General features: G+C 49.8%; 1 protein-coding gene across 3 annotated transcripts; it reads left to right on the top strand.

The window, feature by feature from the left end:
• TNFRSF13B (TNF receptor superfamily member 13B) lies at positions 1-26,675 on the top strand. Of its 3 annotated transcripts, none has more exons than XM_081583432.1 (6): positions 1-166; positions 12,572-12,709; positions 15,096-15,341; positions 21,867-22,052; positions 22,379-22,642; positions 22,769-26,675. In XM_081583432.1, exons 2-5 carry the CDS (start codon positions 12,601-12,603, stop codon positions 22,627-22,629), a joined length of 792 nt encoding a protein of 263 aa, XP_081439558.1. In that variant the 5' UTR covers positions 1-166; positions 12,572-12,600; the 3' UTR covers positions 22,630-22,642; positions 22,769-26,675. The 3 variants fall into 3 exon arrangements, with proteins under 3 accessions (XP_081439558.1, XP_081439557.1, XP_081439559.1); XM_081583431.1 differs by lacking the exon at positions 1-166 and adding an exon at positions 269-334; XM_081583433.1 differs by lacking the exons at positions 1-166; positions 12,572-12,709 and adding an exon at positions 269-334.

Raw genomic sequence — 26,675 nt, 5'->3', positions numbered from 1 at the left:
GAGGAGATGACCGGGCAATGAAAGAGAACAGCGTTGCTGAGAAAGAGGGCTGGGCCACCCTGCTGCAGCCTGGCATGTGAAGTGCACCCAGAGGCTTGGCAGAGAGCACTCAGGGCTCCTGGAGCATCAGGCGAGTCCACCCCCTTGGCCGAGACAGACAGCGCAGGTGCGGCAGGAGGGAGCCACTGATTTACATCCTATAGGTGGGGGGAAAACCCAGGAAGTGCAGCCGGGCACTAACCAAATCTGGGCTAAGAATAAACGTCCTGAGTAATGAGTGGCCTGGGCTGGAGAAGGCAAGGTGGCCGCAGCCTGGCGGGCCAGGAGGAGCCGAGTAAGTAGCCGGGAAGGTGGTGTGGGGAGAGGGGGCCGCGAGGGGGTTTGGCTGGGGGCTCCGTGTGGCCTTGGGGGTGCAGGGAGAATGGCACCTGTGGCAGATGGATGAGCTCAGGGCTCCCTGGGGCTTCCCAGGGGTGTACCCTGCACGTGGAGTGCCCAGAAACTGGGGGCCCAGGGTAGGGGCTGGCCTTGCTTTCCAGGGGAGCAGCCACGAGGCCGGAGGGTCAGCCACATGGGCAGGAAGTCCCTCTACTGCCCAGGACCCAGAGCCAGGTGGGCCAGGACATTTTTAAGACAGTCTATGTTGAAGTCGACACATGCAAAAGTAGGAGCGCTTAAGGAGCCTCCCACAGACATGGCCCAGCGTGTGCTTTCCAGGAGCGCTGGGCCCTGCCGGGGTCTTCAAAGGCCATCACAGTTTTGATCTGTAAATACCTCCGGATCTCTCTCTTAAAAACAAAACCCCAAAGGCCCTCATGCCAGGATGACTTCTGCAAAGAATGGTTCCTCAGTGTCACCGAGTGCCTGTGTCACACTTCCCGGCTATCTTGTGTCTTTTCCAGCTGGTTTGTTCAAATCAGGACCCAATTGCCATCCTTCTGGTGACACGTTTTAATCTAGAACATTCCCATCATGCCTCATGTTTTCCCTTGCTGCTTTTCTTTAATCGAAGAAACCAGATCATTTATCCTGTAGAATTTTTATCAGAGGAGGTTCTGAAGGTTTGTTCAAAGGCCAAAGCAGAAGGCAGCGTCCAGGTCCCTCGCTGTGCAGGGCCAGGCTGTTCCATCCTCACACGCCAGGCAGGGAACACAACCCTTCTGTGATTCTCTTTGTGGGGAGCAGCCACATCCCAAGACGTGTCCCCAGCTACGGGATTGAATATACAAGACTTCTGAGAAAGCTGGATCAGGTGGGGACCAGGGGTTGCTTTGACACCAGAGTGGACCCTTCAGGTCCACAAGTCAGGAGCCTGCCAGACCTGGGCCTGGCACTGCCAGAGCCCACAGGAGCAGCAGAGTCAGTCCTGGCTTCCTTGGTCCACTGACTCGCTGTGTTGTTAATTATAACTCCTTAGGAAAGCCTGTGTATTTGCCTGGAAAAAAGACGTTTTAAATGATCTAACCCACCTGTTTGGTAGAAGTGGTAAAACTCCAAAGGACATTAAAGACAGTAGAGATATTCTACAAGAGTAAGGGGTGGGATTTCCCAGGTGGGCCAGTGGTTAAGACTTCCCCTCCCAATGCAGGGGATTGGGTTTGATGCCTGGTCGGGGGTTAAGATCTCACCCTGGAGGAGCCCCTTCACCTCTCTGGGCTTCTCTCCCTCAGTTGTAAAACAAAGGTCTGCCTCTGCCCTACCAGATATCCCTGAAAAAAACACAGCTGGGCCCTGAACCCGTCAGAGCCCCATCTGAATGAAGGGCCACAGGCGAAGGCTCTGAGAAGGACTGCAGCTGGAAACAACAAAACTAAACTCTGACTTTCCTTAGCCCAGCATTTTTCAAACTAACTTGACCACAGGGGCCTTTCTCGCTCCAGCGCCTATGAGGCCAGGCGTGTGGGGGAGACGGCGGATGGCTGGGGCGCAGGGGAGCCCAGGCCTGCAAGAGCCCTCCCTCCTTCCCTGTGGTCAGCACTGCTTCTATCCTGCCAGCCAGGGTCAATCTCAGGGGTCTCCTGCCCTTCTTTGGGGCTGAGGAGGGTTCTGGAACCTTATGTAGGTCCTGGGGGTGGAGGAGGGGTGGGCAGGGACAATGCCCTTTGGTCAGCTAGGCGGCTGTCACCTGGCCAAGTGTGCTGTATGTCTCCGTCAGGCCTAGTGGCTCCGTGCATCTCCACCTTGAGTGGGTCTTGGTGGCTGCCTCGGCTGCCTGCATCCCATCTACCTCTGTCCACCAGCCATCACCTCCCAGAGGACTGGGGGGGTGGCCGGTATCCCCCCGCTTCTCCCCAAGTGAAGGAAGGATCATCAGGAGTCTCCCTTCAATTCTGTTTGGCCCTTTTGCTTTTTTTTTTTTTAAACTAATGTATACTTGATTTACAATGTTGTGTTAATTACTGCTGTATAGCAAAGTGACTGTGGATATTACAGGATACTGAATATAGTTCCCTGTGCTGTAGAGTAGGATCTTGTTGTTTATCTATGTTATATATAGTAGTGTGTATCTGCTAACCCCAAACCCCTAATTTAGGTCCTTTGCTTCATGAATAGATGCCAGTCCCAGGTTGGGAGCCCAGAAAGTATAAAAGGTACAGAACACAGCCTTCCTCTCCTCCACGTCCTCCATCTGCCCAGTTTTCCTGTCTCTTCTGCAATAAACAACTTTGTTAAGAGAATTTACATGACATAAAGTTCACCGGTTTAAAGTCTACAACTCAGTGTTTTCAGTATATTTACAGAGCTGTGCAACGTCTCTACAATCTAATTTTAGAGCATTTTCATCACGCCTCAGTCCTCCCCACCCCCAGCCCTAGGCTACCACTGTCTCTAGATTTGCCTATTTTGGACATTTTCTAAAAATGGAACGTGCCGTTTGATGACTGGCTTCTTCCACAAGCACAATGATTTTGAGGTTCATCCATGTGGCAAGTTGTCAGTACTTCACACCTTTTTATGGCCAAGTAACATCCCGTTGTATGGATGGACCGCATCTCTTGTGACTCCTGGTGGTACTAGTGGTAAAGAATCTGCCTGCAACGCAGGAGATGTAATGGACACAGGGTCGATCCCTGGGTCAGGAAGATCCCCTGGAGGAGGACACAGCAACCCATGCCAGTATTTTTGCCTGGAAAATTCCATGGACAGAGGAGCCTGGTGGGCAACAGTCCATGGAGTCGCAAAGTGTCTGACGTGACAGAGAACACACTACTACATTACTATGGCAGTTCTGTGTTTAACATTTCTGAGGAACTGCCAGACTGTCTTCCAAAGTGGCTGCACTGTTTTCAAGATCCTGCTGAACACACAAGGGTTCAGTTCCTCCCTATCTTCCCTAACACTTGTCATTGTCTGTGCATTTATTTCCGCCATCCCAGCAGGTGTCTCAGTTCGGTTTTGGTTGTTTCCCTGACGACAAATGCTGTTCAGCATCTTCCCACGTGCTTATTAGCCATTTAGACAGCTTTTTGGAAAAATGTCTCGTTAACTCCCAAACCCATTTTTAAACTGGGTTATTTGTCTTTTCATTATTCAGTTGCAAAAGTTTTTTCCTATAATCTGGATACAAATCCCTTATCAGATACTCGATTTGCAAATATTTCCTCCAAGTCCGTGAACTATTTTTTATTTTCTTGGTGGTATTCTGTGAAACACAAAAGTTTAAAATTTTTATGAAGCCCTATCTCTCAATCTTCTCTTTAATCATTTGTGCATCTGGTCTCACTGCCTAGCCCCAAATCATGAAGACTTACTCCTGTTTTCTTCTAAAAGTTGTCTAGTTACAGTTAGGTCTATGATCCACTGTTACTTTCTGGTGTGAGGCAGAGGTCCACATTCACTCTTATGAAAGTGGCTATCCAGCTGTCTCAGCACCATGTGTTGAAAAGACTATACTTTTTCCTGTTGAATCTTGGTACCCTTGTTGAAAACCAACTAACTGTAAATGCTGGGCTTTAGTTTTCGACTCTAAATTCTATTTCATTGACCCATGTCTGTCTTTATGCCAGCACCACACTGTCTTATTTATAGCTGGTTTGTAGTACATTTTGAAATTGGGAAGTGTGAGTCCTCCAAATTTGCTCTCTTTGAAGAGTGTTTCAGCTCTTCTGGGTCTCCTGCATTTCCATATGATTTTAGGGGATCAGCTTGTCATATTTTGCAGAAAAGCCATCTGGGAATTCGATTGGGATTGCATTGAATCTGTAGAATAATTTCAAGAGTATTGCTATCTTACCACTATTAAGTCTTTCCATCTATGAATGTGGGATATCTTTCCATTTACCTAGGTCTTCATTCAGGAATGTTTTGTAGTTTTCAGTGTACAAATTTTGTACTTCTTTCATTCAATGTATTCTTAAGTATTTTATTTAAAACACTGTTTTTGGTTTCCTATGTTACCTTACAGTGTTTCTTTATGTATGTACCAGTAAATGTAGACTTTCTTCCTTTTTGCAAAAATAAAGAGAAGAAGGGAGCCTATGAGGCATGCTGTTATGGAACATGGTTTTTGTTTGTTTTTCCGCTTAATATATCTTAAAGTTCTTTCCAGAGCAATAGAGAGAGAGTGTCCTCACTCCTCTTCTTCAGCAGCATCACAGTCAGTGCATCAATGGATGCACAGTACAGGAACGAGGACTGCTTCCCACTCCACCCGTCCTCCCTGAGGATGGCTCTGTGAGCATCTGCTCAGGACCTACTTGTGCCCAGTACTATGGATGCCCACTATAGTGGGCTCAGAGACAGATGAGACAGTATAAGGAGGCAGACAGCTACACCATCAAATATCCAATTCAAAATAAGAAACATCAGCAGGTTGAGACATCCCTGGTGGTCCAGTGGCTAAGACTCTGCACTCCCAGTGCAGGGGGCCCAGGCTCCATCCCTTGTCAGGGAACTGGATCCCTCACTCCACAACTAACAGTCTGTATGCCGAAGCTAAGGATTCCAAGCGCCTCAATGACCGGGGCAGCCAAATAAATAAATATTAAAAAGAAAGAAATGCCACCACATAGAGGGTGCTCAGACTACATGGCCATCCAGGAAGGCATACCCGAGACATCTCAGAGGCCAGGCGACATGGCAGCTGCAGGAACAAATGTCTTTGGGAAGTTACAGTGTTTCAGCCACAAGTTGAGGTTCTGGGTGCAGTTCTCAGGTCTGGAGCACGAGTTTGGTGATTATGAAATGATTATAATTAATCCATTATGTTTTTAAACCACTTTATCCAAATAATAACTACCACCTGGCAACTGTGTCTTGGATCAACTCTATGCATGTCACATGCATGTCCTTAAGGAAACCTCCTCTGCAAAGGAGCACACACAGCCCAGTTTACAGAATAGGAAAACCAGGGCGGTGCTGATCGCCTTTCCCAAGCTGACTGTGGTGACTCAGCTGCATTGCCCCCCAGCCCCCACCCCCCATGGGTGCCGCTGCTGTCACACACATTCTGTCGCTGAAACGCGGCAAATCAGGTTTCAGAATGAGCCAAAAGGAGGCAGAAATTAACAACAGGAGAACAGGAGGAACGGTCATCCCCACCTTTCTTCCTTCTTATCCTCCCCCTCTCCTCTTTCTCCTTCTTCCTGATTCATAAAAGAGAGACTGTAAACACTGTCATTCTCCCACGTGTCACCCCAAATGATGAAACTCAAATTCTCTCAGACCCCCCCAGCCCATCAGGTGCTCAAGGATAGACCACTCACTTTGTTGCCAGCTAAGCCGTTTGCCCCAAATGCAAAACCCTCTGCAGCTTTTCTCCCTCCTTCTTTCCTGTCACTTAAGTCCTGTCATTGCCCTGTTTACAACAGTGGTTGAAGGGTGTCCCCTGTCACGGGTGAGTGACTATTCTACAGTAGGAACAATTCAAACCCTGACTGGTGTTCAATCGTTATGACGATGTAAACTGCGATCATAGCTAAGCCATGTGCAGCTCACCTCAGTAACTCATTCCCAGCTCTGGGGTAGATCTAGCCTCTCAACAGGGCAAGCTGCTGCTGCTGCTGCTAAGTCGCGTCAGTCGTGTCTGACTCTGTGTGACCCCATAGACAGCAGCCCACCAGGCTCCCCCGTCCCTGGGATTCTCCAGGCAAGAGTACTGGAGTGGGTTGCCATTTCCTTCTCCAGGGCATGAAAGTGAAAAGTGAAAGTGGAGTCACTCAGTCGTGTCAGACTCAGTGACCCCATGGACTGCAGCCCACCAGGCTCCTCCGTCCATGGGATTTTCCAGGCAAGAGTACTGGAGTGGGGTGCCATTGCCTTCTCCACAACAGGGCAAGCAGACTCCCTTATCTGCAGTTTCATTTGCACTGGAGGTGTTCCTCCCCCTTCCCACCTATTTTATCTGAGCTACAGCTCCTGCTCAGCCTCCTGCTGAGTCCTGGGACTTTCTCCACCACCACTCTGAGAATTTCTACCTGCACCTCTTGGCTGCAATGGACCTGCTTTTCCCTCTCCTCTATCTGTTGAAAATCAATTGACTGTACGCAGATGGAGAGCTTACTTCTGGGTTCTGTTCTATTCACTGGGCTTCCCAGCTGGCACTAGTGGTAAAGAACCCATCTACCAATGCAGGAGACATAAGATGGGTTCGATCCCTGGGTTGGGAAGATTCCCTGGAGGAGGACATGGCAAACCACTCCAGTATTCTTGCCTGGACAAATCTATGGACAGCGGAGAATGTCAGGCTACAGTTCATGGAGTCGCAAAGAGTCAGACGTGACTGAAGCAACTTAGCATGCATGCACACATTCTATTCACTGGTCTGAGCATCTGTCTTTATTTCATCATCACACTGTTAGTTTAGCTTTATAGTAAGTTTTGAAATCAGGATGTATGAGTCCTCCAACTTTGTTCTTCTTCAAGGTGGTTTTGACTTTTCGGGGTCAAATGAAATTTTTAGGAGGGGGGTTTTTCTATTTGTGTAAAAAAGTCATTGGGATTTTCATAGGGATTATATTGCATCTGTGATCACTTTGGGTGGTACTGACATTTTAACAACATTAACTCTTCTAACCCATGAACATGGGATGTCTTTTTTTGGATCATCTCTAATTTCAGCAATGTTTTCTAGTTCTCAGGGTATACTTCTTTTGCCACCTTGGTTAAATTCACTCCTAAGTATTTTTTAACTGTTTATTTATATATGTATTTGGCTGTGCCAGGTCTTAGTTGCAGCATGTGGGATCTAGTTCCCTGACCAAGGATCAAACCTGGGTCCCCTGCTTGGCAGCACGGAGTCTTAGCCACTGGACCACTAGGGAAGTCCTTCTTTCTCCTAAGTATTTAACTCATTGTTATGCCTCTGTATATAGATTTGTTTTCTTAATTTCCTTTTAGGGTCATTCATTGCAAATATATGTATATGCAACTGATTTTTGTGTGTTGATTTTGTATTTGCAACTTTTCTGAGTTTTCATCTCTAACAGTTTTCAGTGTTTGAAATTATTAGAGATTTTACATATAAGATCATGTCATCTATGAACAGATAATTTTACTTTCTCCTCTCCAATTTGAATACATTTATTTCTTTTTCTTGCCTAATTGCTCTGGGTGAAACTTCCAGTACTATGTTGAATTGATATAATAAGAGTAGGCATTCTTGTTTTGTTAACAGTCATAGGAGAGAAGCTTTCAATCTTTCATCACTGAGTGTGATGTCAACTATGGGTTTGTCATACATGGCTGTTATCATGTAGAGGAGTTTCTCATCTATTCACACTTTAATGAATGCTTTCATCATGAAAAGGTGCTGAATTTTGTTAAATGGTTTTTCTGCATCGAGAGGTCCCTGTAGTTTTTTCCTTCATTCTTGTAATGTAGTAATGTACATCAATTGATTTTCGTATGTTGAACATAGCACTGCATTCTGGGAAGGAATGAATCCTACTTGGTAATAATGTATAATTTTGTTTAACATGCTGTTGGATTTGATTGGCTAATGTTTTGTTGAGAATTTTTACATCTATATTCATAAGGCATATTGGTCTTTAATTTTCTTTTCTGACAATGTCTTTATTAGACTTTGTCATCAGTATAATGCTGGCCTATTCAGGGTCACTCATTCTTGGGAAGTGCTCTCTCTTCAACTTTTTTGAAAGAGTACAGGAAGGATTAGTTTTAACTCTTCTTTAAATGTTTGGTAGAATTCTCCAGTGAAGCCATCAAGTCCTGGGCTTTTTGCTGGAAGGTTTCTGATCACTGATTCACCCTCCTTACTTGTTATAGATCTATTCAGATAGTCTTTGTCCATGAATCAGTTTTTGTAGATTGCATGTTTCTAGGAACTGTCTGCTTATTTAGATTACCCAATCGGTTGGTGCACAACTGTTCATGGTACTCTCTTAAAATCTATAAAATGTGTACCAATGTCCCACTTTCATTTCTGATTTTGGTAATTTGGGTTTCCTCTATTTTTTTCAGTCAATCCAGCTAAGGTTTCCTTAAATGTCTGACTCCTCGAATAAGGGAGGAGTTAGTTTCTTTGCTGCTGCTTTCATAGTTTACAATTCTCTCCTTGTCTTTGGATCTCCACGATTTTCTTACAGTGTGTCTCAATGTGGGTCTCTAAGTTTATCCTGCTTGGAGTCCACTGAGATTCTCAAACATACATATACATGTCTTTCCTAAGTTTGGGGAAGTCTCAAGCCATTATTTCTTCTCTCTGGGGTTTGGAATTCCAAATGATTCCATACGGTGGTATAGTTGATGGACTCTGATGAGTCCCTCGGGTTCTGTTTACTTTTCATCTTTCTTTGTTTCTGCTTCTCATTCTAAATAGTTCGGTAGTCTTATCTCTAGGCTCACTGATTCTTTCTTCTGGCTATTCAGATCTGCTACTGAATCTCTCTGGGGAGTCTTTACATTTGTTATTGGACTTCTCAATTTCAGAATTCATTTCCATCTTTTAATAGAATATTGAGAATGGCTTGGGGTTCACAGAAAAGTTGAGTGGAAATTACAGTGAAGTCCCATATACTCCTTACCCCTACACATGCACAGCCTCCCTCACTACCAACATCCTGCACTAAAGTGGCACATCGCTACATCAACACATTGTTTTCAGCCAAACTCCACAGTACACATCAGGGTTCACTCTCGGTGCTTCTGACAAATGTATAATGACTTGCACCCACCATGACAGTATCACACAGAAGGGTCTCACGGCTCTGTATAGTCCCCTCTGCTCCAACTTTCTCTCTCCCTCCCCTCAACCCCTGACAACCGCTGATTTGTCTTCCGTTTCCAGGATGTAATATGGCTGAATCACAGTGTGTAGACTTTTTAGCTTGGCTTTTCTCACTTAGTCATATTCATTTAAGGTTCCTTCATGTCTTTTCATAGCTTGAGAGCTCACTTCTTACTAGTGCTGAATAAATTCCATTGTTTGGATGAGCCACAGTTTATCTATCAGGTCATCTACTGAAGGGCATTTTGGCTGCTTCCAAGCTTTGGTTCCTTTTTTACAATCACTCTGTTTATTCATATCCTCATTTTGTTCATACATCCTTTGGCCGATTTCCTTTAGTTCTCTGTCCATGGTTTCCTTTAGCTCATGGAACACATTTAAGACAGTAGATCTAACATTTTTGAATAGTATTTCCAATGTCTAGGTTTCCCCAGGGATGGTTTCTGTCAAACCCTTTTTTTTTTTTCCCTCTGTGAACGTGCCACATTTTCTCATTTCTTTGTATGTTCTGTACTTTTTTTGAGAACTGAACATTTTGAGCATTATGTTATGGTAACTCTGGAAATTTAATTCCCTCATTCCTCAGGGATTGCTGATTTTGCTGTTGTTGAGAGCTGGAGTCTGTTTGTGACTTTTCCAAACTATTTTATAAAGTATATATTCCTTGTGTGTGGTCACCAAAGTTTCTGTTCATCTCTGCAGTCAGCCAGTGACCTGACAAAGATTTCCCCCAAGTCCCTTGTTGCTCCTGAATTTCATGATGATAGGTCTTGGTTTGAGAGAACTTACTGTGCAGGAGACCTGACTGGCTCTTTGAATCTAGAGGCTAATGTCTTTCAAACATGTCTTGAAACTGCCATAGGTCAACATATCTCCTGAAATAATTCCATATTTTCATATCTTTTCTGTATTTTCTGGGATGTTTCTTTAATTACATCTTATAACCCTTCTATAGATGTTTTGATTCTAGCTATTATATTTTTAAACTTCTAGTCATTTTCATTTGTTCTATGCATATTATTCTTTAAAAGTAGCACATCATTGAGAACTCCTTGGCATCCAGTGGTTAGGATTCTGTGTTTTCACTCCCAAGGGCCTGGGTTCGATTCCTGGTCAGGGAACTAAGATCCTAACTAAAATAAAAGTAGCACATTACCTTTTTCATGGATGCAAAAGTTCTCTTTCTGAGGATGTCTGCTGATCGTCTCTTAGTTTTCCCCTGTTCCCTGAATTGTCTCTATTGGCTCAGGGTGGGTTTCTTGTGCTTGCTTTGTCCCAGATCTCTTTCATGCAGAGGTGGTTTTCCAATATCGGGTAACTCCTGGCTGTGGTTTCCAACTCAGACTGTGGCACTGACAGCTGATTGGAAGTCATAGGTAAACAGACAAGGTTTTCATGTAGAAGTTTTGCTCCGAACGGTCAGGCAGCAGCGTGGTCATTTTCTTGACAGACTCTCCCAGGCAGTGCCTCCAGGCCTTTTCCTTTGGGTCAGTTTTTCCAGAGCCACATCTGCTGGTTTTCTGCCACTTGCAGAATGGGGAAGGATACATTTTTACAGACCTAGCCATGACACTTCTGAGGTATGGCTGGGGGGAGAGTGGACCTCAAAGCCACCCTCAGTTGTGTCTGAGGAGACCCCCAACCTCCTGCTTGGGTGGGTGAGGGGCCATCACCTGCCTGGGGTCAAGCCCTCTTTGTGTAAATTTCCCCCAACCCTACTCCACGGTTCTGCACTCCATCGCCGTTGTCAGAGGCACCAGAGCCTCCAGCTCCAGGAGCTTCCTAAGTTTCAGTGACACAATTCTGCTTCCTCCCCCGTGAACTTCAAAAGAGACATCACCTGAAGCCAGTCACCCCAGGCCACCTGCTTTCCACCTTCCAAGATGTTGCTGTCATTTGTCCCCTGCTGCAGCTACTTCTTGCATTCTACTCTTGAGGATGACTATATTTTTAAAAAATTATTTATTTATTCTTTTTTTGGCTGTGCTGGGTCTTCACTGCTGCACAGGCTTTTCTCTAGTTGCGTTGAGCAGGGGCTACTCCCTAGTTGCGGTGCTTGGGCTTCTCACTGTGGAGAATGAGCTCTAGTGGAGCACGGGCTTAAGGACACTCAGGCTTCACCAGTTGTGGCTCCTGGGCTCTACAGCGCAGGCTTAATAGTTGTTGTGCGTGGGCTGAGCTGCTCCGCAGTATGTAGGACCCTCCTGGATGAGGGATCGAACCTCTATTGCATTGGCAAGCAGATTCTTTACCACTGAGTCACCAGGGAAGCCCCCGAGGACAACTCTCTTTTCCTGTCCTTTTAGTTTGGTTTCAGGAGGGAAGGAAGATAAGCCCCTGTGCTTAAGCTGCCAAGTCAAGTGGGAGCCGCTGGTCTTTTCTTGGCAGTTTTTCATTAAAGAATAAGCAAAAACCTCACGATGCGTTTAAGAGAAGTTGTTGGGTATGCAAATGCCATGGAATCAGACAGAAATTTAGAGAAGACTCAGCAAAACACGACCAGCTGGGATGAGTCCCAGAAGCCTTGTGGAGCCAAAGAACCAGACATAGAAGTTCAAGACTGGGTGGCGCCAGCATCCTGTGGGCTGAAATAATTCTGAGCTTAAGCTCAGACCAGGAGTCACCGCTGGGAGCAGGTGTTGGGTGGCGGGGCCCATGAGAGTCACTGGGGGGCAAGAAACATTCACCACCTTGACATGGTGGCTATGGCACAGGTGCGCACACATGGAAAGGTTTGTCAGGCTGCACTTTTGAGACATGTCACTGTGTGTTTCAGCAGAAGGGATGGAAACGGACACTTCTTGAGTGCCTGCTGTTTGCTAGGCACTGGCTCGGTCTGCTTTTCTTTCTAATTCATTCATTTAATGAGCACCTACGATGACCGAGGCACCACTGAGATCCTGGGGACCCAGCAGCAAACAAAACAAGTAGCGCCTGTGCCTGCCAGGCACTACTGGTTACCGGGGAGACACCAGAGAGGGGGAGTCAGTGATGGGAGAACATGCAGATGGGGGGCGAGGACAGGGTGTCAGAAAGGCTTCTCCGTGAGAACGAAGTTGAAACAGATCTGACGGGTCAGGAGGAAGTGAGCAGTCGCGCAGCAGGAAGAACATGGTATGCGGAGGGACCAGCGCACGCAAGGATCCCGTGAAGGAGGTGCGCGTCCACACGGGCAGAGAACAGGCAGAGCAGGGCTCGCTGTCGTGGGTGGGGCCTCCAAACCAGCGAGTCCCGGCTGGGAAACTGAGGCTCAGTGTGGCGGGCCCCGGCTGCCAGGCGAGCACAGCTGGGGAGGAGGCCAGCTTTGTCCGTTCCCCTCCACTCACAGAGTAGGAGGCCGCCTGGGCTCTGGCCTGCGGCTGCCCTCACGCTCCCGCCTCTCAGCCCCACAGGGCCCGCGGCGGGGGGTGGCCATGGAGCCCTGCCCCGAAGAGCAGTACTGGGACTCGCTGCTGAACACCTGCGTCTCCTGCAAACCCATCTGCAGCAGCCAGATTCCGCGCACCTGTGCGGCCTTCTGCAGTGAGTTCTGGGGCCCAGGCCCTTGCTGGAGGCAAGCAGCCTCTACTCCTCACACATGGGACCTGAAGTGGGTGGAGGAGGATGGACAGTGTGGGACCCTCTGCCTCTCGACCCTCCTGCCAGCTTGCAGCTTCCCGGAGGGTGCCCTGTTTCTTCCTGCCTCAGGGCCTTTGCACAGGGATATTTAACCAGGGCTCCCTCCTGCCTGACCTTTAGGTCTCAGCACCAAGTCAGAGCTCTTCTCTGACTGCTGGATGGGGAGTGGGCACTCCTTCTCCATTCTCTGCTTGCACTTCTTTCTGAGTCTTTTTACTATAGAAGTTATCAAACTGAGAGAGAACAGCATAACAAACCCGTCTACCCGTCAGCAGCTTTAGAAATACTGCTTTTTTGGTCCCCAATCAATGTTTTAACTTGTGTATTTTAAAGTAAATCCAAGAACTTGTATCATTTTACCTGTGAATACTGGATCATGAATCCTTAACACATAGGCCTTCAAAATACAAGCTCAACATTTTATCACTCCCAGAAGAAATTCTTTAACATCATCTACACTCATGTCATATCCAGTTCTGATTGTCTTGACAAGTGTATTTTGCTTGCCTGATGGAACTCATCGTGACTTGTATCATGTTCTTTCCTGTGCGTTTGTTTTATGTGTGTCTCAACCACCAGACTGCGGGCTCAATTCCTTTCTTAAGCATAGCACAGTGCCTGACACACAGTGCTTCATATAAGTACTGGCTGAGTGGAGCTCAGAGAGGCTAAGTGACTTGCCCAAGAACACACAGCATAACAGTGGAAGAGACAGGATTTGAAAAATGACTCTCTGATGCCAACACCATGACTCTGAGCCACTATCCATTAGTGAGGTGGTCATTCATTATGTTGACCACCAAATTCTGGAAAGAGGAATGGAAATGACTATGTTTCACAGTTAAAAGATGAACCATAAAGCACCATGACTGGGAGAGACCACCACCTGCTGATGGGCTGAGGAGCACGGAATTTTTCTTGTAGGAGGTACCACCTGAGATTGATCATTGAAGGCTGAGGAAGTGGAGGCCAGATGAGGGGGAAGGGCATCCCCCGAGAAGGGACCAGTGTGGACAAAGGCACAAGACCCCGAAAATACAGCAGAAACACTGAGGCCCAGTGGGGAGTCTGTGAGGTCTGGCAGTGCGGGTGGTGGCCTGTGGAGCTGTCACCTACACAGGCACATGGGGGACCTGAGGAGGGCAGGAGGTCATGGCAACCCTGGGACAAGACCGCCATTAAGCTAACGCCCCCTGTGTTGGGGTCGGGGGCCCAGGTCTGGGCAGGGCAAGGGAAGGTCTCAGATCCACACCTCCCTGGTCTTGTTCTCTACTCTGAAAAGGACATAAGGGCTGGCTTGTCTGCATTGCAAAGAGGCGCGGTGAATGTTCTACTTAAACCTTGAGCATTATTCACTATGTGTCAGACACTGTGTTGGGGACTTCAAATCCTCACAGCAACTGTAAGAAATCGCCATATTATATTGCGATTATCCCTCTCCTGGAAAACAGGAGACTGAGTCACAGAGAGGCCCAGCTGCTACGTGAAGTGGGAATGAGGGCACCCCAAGCCTGAGAAACGTCAAGGTCTGGTTTCTGGGCCTCTGTCGTGTGCTGCCTCCAAAATGCCTGCAAATCTGCCAGCAAGTCACAGTTCCATAGGAACAGAATCCTCTTTAGAGACAAAGGAGACCTGCCCTGCAGAAAGGCAGATCTGTAACGCCCTCAGAACTGCTCTCTGAGCAAGTGTGAACGGCCTTCATTTTGCTTCACTTATGCCCCTGGTAGTGATACATGTTTGACCTCCTGTGACTGTCATTTATTATTAGAACAGGAAGAACACTGTTGTTCAAGCTTTCCCACCTCCTGTCCTGGCCCCTCCCCAACTCCCCAAGGGGTATGCTGGCTTTGTTCTCTATTCCTTGTATTAATAAGAGATATGCTTCTCCTTTATGAGATTTGAAAAATCCAAGTAAAGAACTCCTGTGACAACATAATAGCTTAAATATCAGTGTTAAAATGTAACTAGAAAATCCTTATATGGTTAGTACGAGGAGATGGACTTTTAAATAATATGTAGAGCAAAGAACAAATACTAATGGAAAATAACATTTTAAACTAGATATAGAGAAAAAATGCTACACATCAAAACACGTACAGTGCAGCTAAACAGTACACAGTGGACAAGGTACCGTCTAGTGTTTGCATCATGGAAAAGGACTGGGATTACTCTGGAATTGCTTTTGAGGAACTGGACTAGGATTTTTTCCACTGGGATGCCCTTTAAGGCCAGACCTGCAGGTCCTGCGTGTGTCCGTCACCCAGTAACATCATTGATCTCTGTCTCCCAGAGTCACTCAGATGCCGCCAAGAGCAAGGCAGGTACTATGATCTGCTCCTGAGGGAATGCATCAGCTGTGCCTCCATCTGTGGACGTCACCCCAAGCAGTGCACACACTACTGTGAGAACACGCTGAGGAGCCAAGTGAGCCTCCTACCAGAGGTCAGGAGAGAGCAGGCCGGAGAGGCCCCGACCCGAGCAGACACCCTGGGGAGGTACCAGGTGCCAGAGCACAGAGGCTTGGATGCGGGTCCAGGTAAGCCACCTGCTGTGTTTGGCCTGCGCTTTGTTCAAGGTCCAAGTGGGTGGAAGGCAGGCACCAGGCCTCAATAAGGAGGGGCTGTGAAGCAGGAAGTCTAGTGCATGCAAATAACCAGAAGCCCGACTGTGGGGTGGTCATCACAGGAAGAAAAACTAGGCAAAGTTTACAGAAGTCCGTGGGCAAGAAGAAAGCAGCAGAAGGAAAAAAGACCAGACAGTTGGGAGTCTCCTGACAGCCTCTGAATGAGCTCTCAGAACACAGGGCCATAAGTGACCGTACAGCCAACCTGTGAGCAAGACCCCCAATCCCATTCAGAGAAACAGAGACTCATCAGGGCCTACAGACCATGTCTGCCCCACACCATGTCCCTCCGGAGGTTTGGGGCTTACACGAGTCCCACTGTGTCTCGACACGTGTGTGTGTGCAGGTGAGGCCAGAGCTGGGCTTGGCAAGGACTGTAAACAGAGGTGCCGAGTCCAGGCCTCGGGTCCTGAGGGTGGGAGTGGGGCATGGAAGATGGTCACACAGCGGAGCTGACCTCTCTCCATCCCCTCCTGCTCCCGACATCCTGCCCCCCCACTCACTCCGCACCCTGCCAACCCCCACCTCGGCCCACTCCACATCTCTGGGAAAGGCCACTCCTTTGATGGGAACAGTGGAAGCTTAGCTGGGCTGGGGCTCCAGGCATCCACACCTGTGGCCACTTCCCTCCTGTCTCTGTCTTCACGGGGCTTCTCTGTGGGTCTGTCTTCCTCTTTCTAAGGACACTTGTCATTGAATTCAGGGCCACTTTCATCCAGGGTAGCCTCATCTCCAGATCCTTACATTTTTTTTTTTTACAGTTTTGTTTTGGCTGCATCGGGTCTCAGTTGTGGCACACGGGATCTTCCCTGCCTCATGCAGGGTCTTTCAGGGCTCAGTAGCTGCAGCTCTCGGGCTTAATAGCTCTGTGGCATGTGGGATCTTAGTTCCTCAAACAGGGATCGAACCCCCGCCCCCTGCATTGTAAGATGGATTCTTTTTCTCCCCAACTTTATTTATTTTTAGCTGCACTAGGTCTTTGTTGCTGCCAGCAGGTTTTCTCTCGTTGTGGTGAGTTGTGGGCTGCTCTCTAGTTGTGGTGCACGGGCTCCAGTAGTTGTGGTACATGGGCTTTAGTTGCTCCATGGCATGTGAGATCTTCCTGGCCCAGGGATCGAACCCCTGTCCCCTGCACTGCAAAGCAGATTCTTAACCACTGGACCAACAGGGAAGTTCCCCAGACCCTTAACTTGGTCACATCCACAAAGGCTCCTCTCTCACAAATCAGGTCACATGTATGTGGGGGGGTGCCCACCTTGGGAGCTCCTTGGGGGCACACTGGCATGGTAGCCTGGTGGTCGGTCTTGTCCCTGGCTTTTTGCTTATCTTGGGGCATGGAGTGTTTTCTCTTCCCATCCCCACCACTGCCACATGCGACGTCACCACTGTGAGGGCTGCCCCAGGCCTGAAGCCAGGGAAGAGGTGCAGACAGCCTTGTGTGCCCACCTCACTCCTCCCCAGCCTGCCCCACTTGCTGACCCAGGGCCACAGGGATGCTGGTCAAATGTTCCACTGGGTCCGGCTGCGCCAATAGCACGGAGGCCAGAGTGTCTGCCCCATTCCCCCAGAAGGCAGACCTGACCATGAGCACCAGTGGCCATGAGCCCAGGCTCAAATCCTGTCCTACCTCAGCCACACCAGCCAAGCCAAAGCCACCAGGGCCCTCAGGATGGTCACAGCACTGCCAGTTTAGCCGGCCGGAGTTCCAGCCCAGCAGCAGCAGTTTCCAGGTGAGACTGGTTCTGAAAACAGTATAAATCAAATCAAATGGAAAGCTCAGTTCAGTCGCTCAGTCGTGTTCGACTCTTTGCAGTCCCATGGACTGCAGCACGCCAGGCTTCCCTGTCCATCACCAACTCCTGGAATCTACTGAAACTCATGTCCATTGTGTCTGTGATGCCATCCAACCATCTCATCCTCTGTCGTCCTCTTCTCCTTCTGCCTTCAATCTTTCTCAGCATCAGGGTCTTTTCCAGTGAGTCGGTTCTTTGCATCAGGTGGCCAAAGTATTGGAGTTTCAGCTTCAGCATCAGTCCTTCCAACGAATATCCAGGACTGATTTCCTTTAGGGTTGACAGGTTTGATCTCCTTGTAGTCCAAGGGACTCTCAAGAGTCTTCTCCAATACCACAGTTCAAAAGCATCAATTCTTCTGCACTCAGCTTTCTTTATATTCCAACTCTCACATCCATGCATGACTACTGGAAAAACCATAGCTTTGACTAGATGGACCTTTGTTGGTGAAGTTATGTCTCTGCTTTTTAATATGCTGTCTAGGTTGGTCATAGCTTTTCTTCCAAGGAGCAAGCATCTTTTAATTTCATGGCTGCAGTCACCATCTGCAGTGATTTTGGAGCCCAAAAAATGAAGTCTGTCACTGTTTCCATTGTTTCCCCATCTATTTCCCATGAAGTGATGGGACTGGATGCCCTGATCTTAGTTTTCTGAATGCTGAGTTTTAAGCCAACTTTTTCACTGTCCTCTTTCACTTTCATCAAGAGGTTCTTTAGTTCTTCTTTGCTTTCTGCCATAAGGGTGGTATCACCCGCATATCTGAGGTTACTGATATTTCTCCCAACAATCTTGATTCCAGCTTATGTTTCATCCACCCTGGCAATTCACATGATGTACTCTGCATATAAGTTAAATGAGCAGGGTGACAATATGCAGCCTTGATGTACTCCTTTCCTGATTTGGAACCAGTCCGTTGTTCCATGTCCGTTTCTAACTGTTGCTTCTTGACTTGCATACAGATTTCTCAGGAGGCAGGTCAGGTGTTCTGGTATTCCCATCTCTTTAAGAATTTTCCACAATTTGTTGTAATCCATACAGTCAAAGGCTTTGGCGTAGTCAATAAAGCAGATGTAGATGTTTTTCTGGAATTATCTTGCTTTTTCGATGATCTAACGGATGTTGGCAATTTTATCTCTGGTTCCTCTGCCTTTTCTAAATCCAGCTTGAACATCTGAAATTTCTTGGTTCACGTATTGTTGAAGCCTAGCTTGGAGCATTTTGAACATTACTTTGTTAGCGTGTGAGATGAGTGCAATTGTGTGGTAGTTTGAAAATTCTTTGGTATTGCTTTTCTTTGGGACTGGAATGAAAACTGACCTTTTCCAGTCCTGTGGCCACTGCTGAGTTTTGCAAATTTGCTGACATATCGAGTGCAGCACTTTCACAGCATCATCTTTTAGGATCTGAAATTGCTCAGCTGGAATTCCATCACCTCCACTAACTTTGTTCATAGTGATGCTTCCTAAGGCCCACTTGACTTCACACTCCAGGATGTCGGGCTCTAGGTGAGTGATCACACCATCGTGATTATCTGGGTCATTAAGATCTTTTTTGTATAGTTCTGTGTATTCTTGCCACCTCTTCTTAATATCTTCTGCTTCTGTTAGGTCTATACTGTTTCTGTATTTTATTGTGCTCATCTTTGCATGAAAAGTTTCCTTGGTATCTCTAATTTTCTTGAAGAGATCTCTAGTCTTTCCCATTCTATTGTTTTCTTCTATTTCTTTGCATTGATGGCTGGAAAACCTGCCTGGAAATGAACCAAACGCTGCCCCTAGTGGCAGTGCTCAGAACTGCTTCTGCCGGCCTGGTTCTCAGGCAAGCACGGAGGTCACGTCCTTTCCAGACAGAAGTCCCTGGGTCTGGGGTCAGCAGACAGCGAGGCACCGGGCCAGGCCGCTCCATCCCAGGGCCAGGTCACTAGGGCCGAGACAGGGCAGCGACCAAGCTGCAGACCTGAACGGCTTGGTGACTGAGCACAGGAAGCAGAGCAGAGGCGGGGACCCTGTCCTCCCATCTGGCAGCCAGCAGGCTCCCCCCTGCTTTCCCATCTGGAAGGGGTGACATGCATGAGTTGTGATGGGAGAGAGAAGGCATTAAGACCGAGGTTTGGGGCACTCTCCCCAGAAGCAACGCCTGCTGGAGGCGGGGTTGTCGATTCCCAGGTGTTCCCATCAAAGCACATCTCATCCCAGGCTGTAAGCCAAGTACCCGCCTTCCCCTCCCTCCTCACTCCCTACCCCTGGGATCCAGCCCATCTCAGTATCCATCATGCAGCTGGTCCCCAGTCAAGGACTGCATCCACGTCACCGGAAGTGACAGTGTAGAGTCCGTGGGACTCTGAAAGCGTGCCCGCGTCTCCAGCCTGGATGCAGCTGGAAGGTGACATGTTCTGCGGTTTTAACTGCACTTCTCCTCCGGGCCAGGGCCTCTGTGAGGCATGTGCAGGGGCCAGGGGGGCCAGGCAGGAACTAGTTCCATTTCCCTGGGAAGCCCCAGATCTCTGTCTGGGCCGAGAGACAGAGAGAAGGCAGAACCTGCCTTTCAGAAGCAGAGTCCCTGCTCAGGGTGTCTAGTGTGGCATCTGAAAGCAGCTGAACTCTCAGATGGCAGGAGAGCACCCCTGTTCTCACTTCTGGTTCTGCAGGTCTGGGCAGGGAGAGGAAGGGGGCAGGGGGGCTCGGGGGGCGGGTCCCTGCTGATGGCGCCCAGGATCACCATGGCAGGTGGACGGTGCTGTGGATAGAGTCACCTAGAGGCTCAGCCCTGATGCTGGGGTGACTGAACCACGCTTCTCCTCCCTCTAGTTCAAGGGGGATGCTCTCCATGGGGCTTCTTCAGCTGGCTTCTCACGTGGGGGCTTGGGGCACACAAGAAAGCAGAGTAGCAGCTGACAGGCCTCCTCGGAGCACAAGCCAGACCCTGTGTCACCCTGGCTATGTTCCGCTGGGTGCAACAGGGGGCCCAGCCCAGCCTGACCTGAAGGGCAGAAATCGGGAACCATCTCTGAATGCCAGCAGCCAGTCTCCAGTCAGTCTGAGTGTTGGAATTCACGCTGAAAAAACCTGAAATATGCAGATGTGTGGTTGTGAACTGACCTGGAGGTTCCGTGTACTGAGCAGCGTCAGAGAATAGACGCTGGTGGCTGGCAATTCCACCTCTGACGGGACGGCTTGTCCAGCCGGCCTGATGGTTTCCCTTTATCCTGGGGTGTGCAGGAGCAGACGGAGAGACCTGGGAAACATGGTGTCACCTGGTTCTGCACACCCTGTGACCTCTCCCTGGATCCTCTCACCTCTCAGGATCTCGGCCTCCAGATCTGTAGCCTCACTCAGGGTCTTTGCTTTCCCTCCCCCACCCAAGGCCTCTCTGAGCTCTGGTCAGTACGGCTGGCCTGGGGTGGTGACACCAGCCCGCTCAGAGCTCTGTAAACATCAAGGCAGCACAGGCCAGCAGTCACTTTATACAACTCTCTCTTGGGAATGTGTGTAAGGAAGAGGACCAGTGTCCATGCTCATCATGTGTGTGTGTGTGGTTGGCCAGGCCCTGGCCTGGAGTCCATCAGGCCTGCCCCTGATTGCAGCTCTGCAATTGGGACCATGTTGATTCTGAGGCTCAGTTTTGTTTCCTGCAAGATGGACTGTAAGACGGTGCAACCTCTGTTGAAAACCGTCAGGCTCCTCAAACAGCTCAACACGGAGCTGCCATCTGCTCCATACTCCACCCCCGGGATGCATCCATGAGAGTGAACACAAGGTCCATAAGGAAACCTGCAAGCATCAAAAGGGTGACAGAACTCCAGTGTTCCCTGTGGACAGACAAATGACACATGTGACCACAGGCCTGAGCTTCAGAAACACACTGAGGGGCTGACACAAAGGCCCTGGCCGCAAGAGTCTGTCGGTGGCTGGAACTAGTGCAGAGACTGCCTAATGGAGCCTGAGAGGGGGAGGGTCACCATGATGGATGCGGTACTGGACCCGCCCCCAGGCAGCGGCTGCATAACCCTACGAACACACTGAACCCTGCCTCCTCCACTTCACAGCTATGTAGCCACGGACTACACCTCGGTCTCTAAAGAGGCGACCAGCCCTCACTCCCAGAGCACGAGGATCTGGGAGATGCTAAAGAAAGCGCTGTATGCTCCAAGGGCAGCAGGCGGCCAGCAGCCCTTCCTCCAAGTGGGGGGAGACCCAGGGGAGGTGTCGAGGGCAGGGCTTTGGCTCAGGCCCTGAGAGGCAGAGGAACCAGTGTCCCATTTCCCTAGGGTCCCCCGGCTTTACCCCTGCCTCCCAAACTCAGAAGCAAGTGCACTGTCACTCTCTTGAAGCTTGTGCCCCCAGGTCAGACAGACACACACCCTCCCTGGATAGCTATCTCCCTGTTCACCCAGCCACCTCTGGTACTGCCCCAAGTCACATGCCAAAGGAGATGACAAAAATGGCATCCAGCTCCACCATCTCAGAGACTGCTCCAGACCGGGATGGGAGCAGGCTGAGCCTGACCCTCCGAGGGAGTGAAGGGTAACCACAGAGCTTGCGATGGGCTGACAGGGCAAGAGCGAGCGTGAGGAGGAGGGGCTGCTCCCTGAGGAGAGCTGCCTCAGGGAGGCCCTTCTCATTCTCACCCCGGCCTTGTACTGCAGCGCCTGCAGGGCTGAAGCTGAGCGCCGACCAGCTGGTCCTGGTCTATAGCACACTGGGCCTGTGTCTCTGTGCCATCGTCTGCTGCTTCCTGCTGGCTGTGGCCTGCTTCCTCAAGAGGAGGGGGGTCCAGGTCTCCTGCCCCACCCGCCCAGGGCCGTGTCCCACGCCGGCCAAGACCTCCAAGGGTGAGTGTTCACTGGGGTCCCAGGCATCTCTCTGTCCTGGCCCTCCCTGTTTCTAAGTGGACAGCGCCAGGCAGCTCCTCCTGGGGAGGCCTGGGGCCGGTCCGTCCGTGCAGCACCCTCTCAGACTAGATGAACCAGGTCAAACATCAAGGTGAGAAGAGACAGGGCTTGAGGAAGGGTGGGTGGATGCATGGGGTGGGGTGGGGATGCGGGGCCTGCAGTGCTAAAACCGGAGGTGGTGGGTCCCCTGGCGCTTTGGGACTGTAAGGCCCGCACCTGCACATTTGCCCCTGCGCCGAGGCCAACGCCCTCTCCTCCCTGCACAGATCACTGGATGGAAGCTGGCCCCGTGGCAGGGGCGCCACCCGAGCCTGTGGAGACGTGTCGCTTCTGCTTCCCGGAGTGCAGGGCGCCCACACAGGAGAGCGCAGGCGCGCCCGCGACACCCGGGTCCGAGCGCACAGGGAGGAGGGCGCGCCACGGCCAGAGCGCAGCCGGACAGCCCTGCGTGCGCGCTGTGAATGGCGGGATTGAGGTGGTGTACACGCCTGCGCAGGAAGGAGGCCTGGCCACGTGAACCTGGGGGAATGGTGAGGGGGGAGAGAAGTGGGGTCGGGGGTGGGCAGAAGGGGAGCAAGAGGTGATGGGGGAGGAGGGGAGAAGAGCTGGGGGAAAGGACTAGGGACCCCGTTCTTGACCCCAGGTCTCCACTGTAGGTCACCGTCACCTCAACACACCTGCGGTAAAGGCACCGCCCCTGCTGGACTCAGCCCCGGGGCCCCTTCGCGGAAATAAAACCTCCCACACTGCCCGCTCCTCACTGTCCTGGTTTGGGTTGTGTCTCCCTGTGGTGACCACCCAGTTTCACAGCTCCTGCTGCCCCTGGGCTCCAAGCCTGGTCTCCGCGGATCTGAGATCACATGTGGACGGAGGTGGTGGGCTCTGCACGTGGCCGACATATGGTGCAGTAGGGCTGTGCCAGCCTGCATCGATCTCACAAAACCCATTCCCTTCCATCTCTCCTCGAGAAGGCGTGAAGCAGTGTGCCTGTGCCCTGTACATGCCTATGTGCAGCGCTGCCCCCACCAGTCAGGGGCGTGGGGTGGACAGAAGGGCAGGCAGGCTGAGCCCAGGCATCAAGCTGCTTGGAAAGCCTGGGACCATGCCACGGGTCCACGGGTGGGAGTGTTCTCATTTAGACACCAACCTGCACTACTGTTTAGTATTTTTCTTTACATCAACTTTTCTTCCAGACCTACTTGGTAAATTTTATGGTTTTTTACTGGTAACACTGTATCTGAGCATTCACAAATTTTTGATGTTACATATATTTTATGTGTGTGCTTAGTCGCTCAGTCATGTCCGACTCTGTGAGTCCATGCACTGTAGCCCACCAGGCTCCTGGGTCCATGGGGATTCTCTAGGCAAGAATACTGGTGTGGGTAGCCTTTCCCTTCTCCAGATCTTCCCAATCTAGGGATTGAACCCAGGTCTCCTGCACTGCAGGCTGATTCTTTACCCTCTGAGGCACCAGGGAAGCCCATGTATTTTATATCAATATCTAAATGAGCAATGAAACCTTTATTTTAGTAGCATTTAAACCTGAAAATACAAAACTATTCTAAGCAGCTACATAGATAAACACAAGATTATGGAAACCATTCATCCTGTACCTCCCCAAACTGCATGGCACACCTACATGCATCAAAGGTTCACACACATTCCTGGAGGTGCAGACAGGAAAGACACTCCCTCTTTCCCCATCCTCTGTTAACAGGCCCTGTCTGCTTCCCAGACTGGGCAGTTTCAGCTCTGAACCCTCCTGCCTCCCCACTGAGGTGTCCCAGGGCTGTTCCTGCCATGGCAGTGATGGGAGCAGCCACCCCACCCTCACTATGGGTTGCAAACAGCCAATGCGTGTCTCTGTCCAAATTTCCCTTTATAAGGCCACCAGTCACCCTCATGACCTTACTTGAACTTGATCATATCTGTAAACCTGCAAATAGTGTCGCGCTTAGAGGTTCTCGGGGTTAGGACCTGAACCCTTGAGAGTGGGGGGATACATCCTGCCCAAAACATGGTTCTTCCAGAGCCTGCCTCTGCTTCAGCTCAGTCTGAAGGCAGAGCTCTGACCTGCTGTCCTGAGGGCCCCCTGTGGCAATGGGGATGGCCTGGTGCAGCGTCTCTGGGCAGCCCTGCTGGGTGCTGGCAGAGTCCTGGCACAGCTCTGAGCTGCACCGACGTGCTCGTGACGTGAAGGCAGGCTTGTCTCAAAGGTGTGCAGACTTCCCTTCCCTCTGCAGCTCTCTGAACCCCAGGGGAGACTTCTGAAGTGGGGGGCAGAGGGGGAGTGGGAGCTGCTGAAAACCCTGGGAAATGCATGCCTGACTATATAGCTCTCCACAGACAAAAATAATCTTTTGGTCAGTTTTTCCACTGGTCTTTTGTATAAGTTTATGTGGGGTTTTTTTGGCATCCTCTCCCCCACTGCCTTTTTAAGACAGAGTTTCCTTGCTGGAGAGAAAATCTGAAACTTTAAGTACCATTTTATCCATGTTTTCTGTTCTGATGGATCTGATTCCTGCTGCTTCCTGCAGCTCCAGCCAAGTTCCCGGGACACCAGTCCCCACTGGCCTTGAGGCCATCCTGTCTCCCAGGCCCAGAGCTCAGCAAGGTCTTCTGAGAAGGCAGTGATGACAGAGTCTGCAGCGACTACTCAGCACTCACCCGCTGTGGCCACTTACTCTGGCTATACTCGGCCGGCCAGGATGAGGCAGTGGGTCAGCCTGGGCTCCAAGGATCCAGCTCAGACTGCCCGCCCCACTTCACCATCTTTATGTCCAGCTTTACTGAGATGTAACTGACAGGTAACACTGTGCAAGTTGACACAAGACACATTTATACATTGGGATATGCTCTACATGCCTCAGGAACACCTGGACCCCCGACCACAACCCTCCTCTGACCCTGAGATGATCACTCATGTGACACAGCGTCACAGCATGTCAGTCTCACCCCTGAGAGTTCATGCCTTTGGTCAGCATTTCCCCCTTCCCCACTTCCAGCCCCAGGTGACCACCACTCGGCACTTTCTCTAAACACTCGTCTGTATGCTTACCCCTCTCTACATTTTTGCAAGAGCTATTTGCAACACACACCTTTACTTGATGTCAGTTAACCCACAAACAGCATTTCATTTGGCTGCCCCATCTTCATGTTGCTGCCCTGAAGCCCATGATCCATCAGTATTATTTTTGCTTTAGAAACTCAGTACCTTAACAGTGATTAAAAATAAGAAAAACAATGCCGTGTATATTTACCTTCAAGTCTAGAAATCATTTTCTATGTGCAGACCCAGGTCTGTCCAAAGAGCTTTCCTCAGCACTTTTTGTCTGAGTCTGCAAGTGATGAATTTGGTTTGAAAATCTTTCATTTTTGAGATTCCTTCTGGGTAGATTCTGGGAAGCCAGTTTCTTCCTTTGAGCATCTCAGAGACATCGCTCCACTCTCTCTGGCTCCTTTTCTGATGAGACAGCTGCGAGAATTCCCACCTTTGTTTCTTTGCAATGTGTGCCTATACATTCTTGTTTTTTAGCAGTTTGAAGATGTGTCCTGGAGTTTTCTGCTGTGGGTAGGTTTGTTACTTATCCTGCTTAGGGTTCTCTGAGAAAGCTCGCATCTTCCATTTGATGTTTTTCATTATCAAGTTACCGTCATCCCTTCAAACTGCTGGGTACTGCCCCACACCACAGGTACCCTGTTCTTTGGGTTTTTACCCCATTCCTCTCTTTGGGTGGTCCCAGCGCCTCCTCCCTTGGCTGAGGCCAGTACCTGTCCTTGTCACACAGTGCTGACACGCTTGTCAAGGGTGTTCTTCTTGTCACCATGATTGTATCTCCTAGAAGGTCCTTCCAAGGAGCTCCCCTCACTCCACTGAGGGCCCATCTGTTCCACACGGTTTCCGAGGGCCTTCAACACATTAACCCTAATGACTCAGAATCTCCGCCTGACAGTTTCAACATTCAGGTCATCGGACTCTGGCTCTGCTGCCGTCTCTTGGCAGGAAGCTGTTTTTACTTGCTCTTTTGTGAGTCCTGTGCTTTTCTTACTGAACACCAGACCTGTGTAGGATGCCACAGACTGAGATATGAAGCTTCCAGGTCTGGAACTGGCCAGCCTTTCTCTGCCCGGCCATCAGTGAGGGGCCGAGTCGCTGAGTCACTGGCTGAGTTGGCTGGGTTGTTGTTGTTGCTGTGATCACCCTGGGGCCCCTGGCTTCACCCGCCCCCGGGGTCATGCTCTCAGGTGGGAGCGGCTCCCCAGCTGCTGTGTGCCTTCCTGCCTCCCTCAACAGTGCACACCGTGTCCCTCAGTGCTTCCCCCACGGGGTCCTGTCTTGGCTGCTCACCACCCCACAACCCCAGAGCAGGAGCCTTCAGTGTCCTTCCTGCTGACGCTTCAGGGCCACACTGACCCTGCTTCTGCTTGGAGTCCACAGACCATGTATCATCTCAGTACTGCATGGAGCATCACGCTGGCCCCCAAGCTGACAATGTTCTGCAGACTGGTTTTGGCTAGTTGCTACTTTAGTAACAGTGAACTAAATAAAGCACGATGTTAAAA

The sequence above is a fragment of the Giraffa tippelskirchi genome, chromosome 3 (genome assembly GCF_054371585.1).
Source record: "Giraffa tippelskirchi isolate mGirTip1 chromosome 3, T2T-mGirTip1v1.2.pri, whole genome shotgun sequence".
Classification (NCBI taxonomy): Eukaryota; Metazoa; Chordata; class Mammalia; order Artiodactyla; family Giraffidae; genus Giraffa; species Giraffa tippelskirchi.
This window is presented reverse-complemented; position numbering and strand designations above follow the sequence as displayed.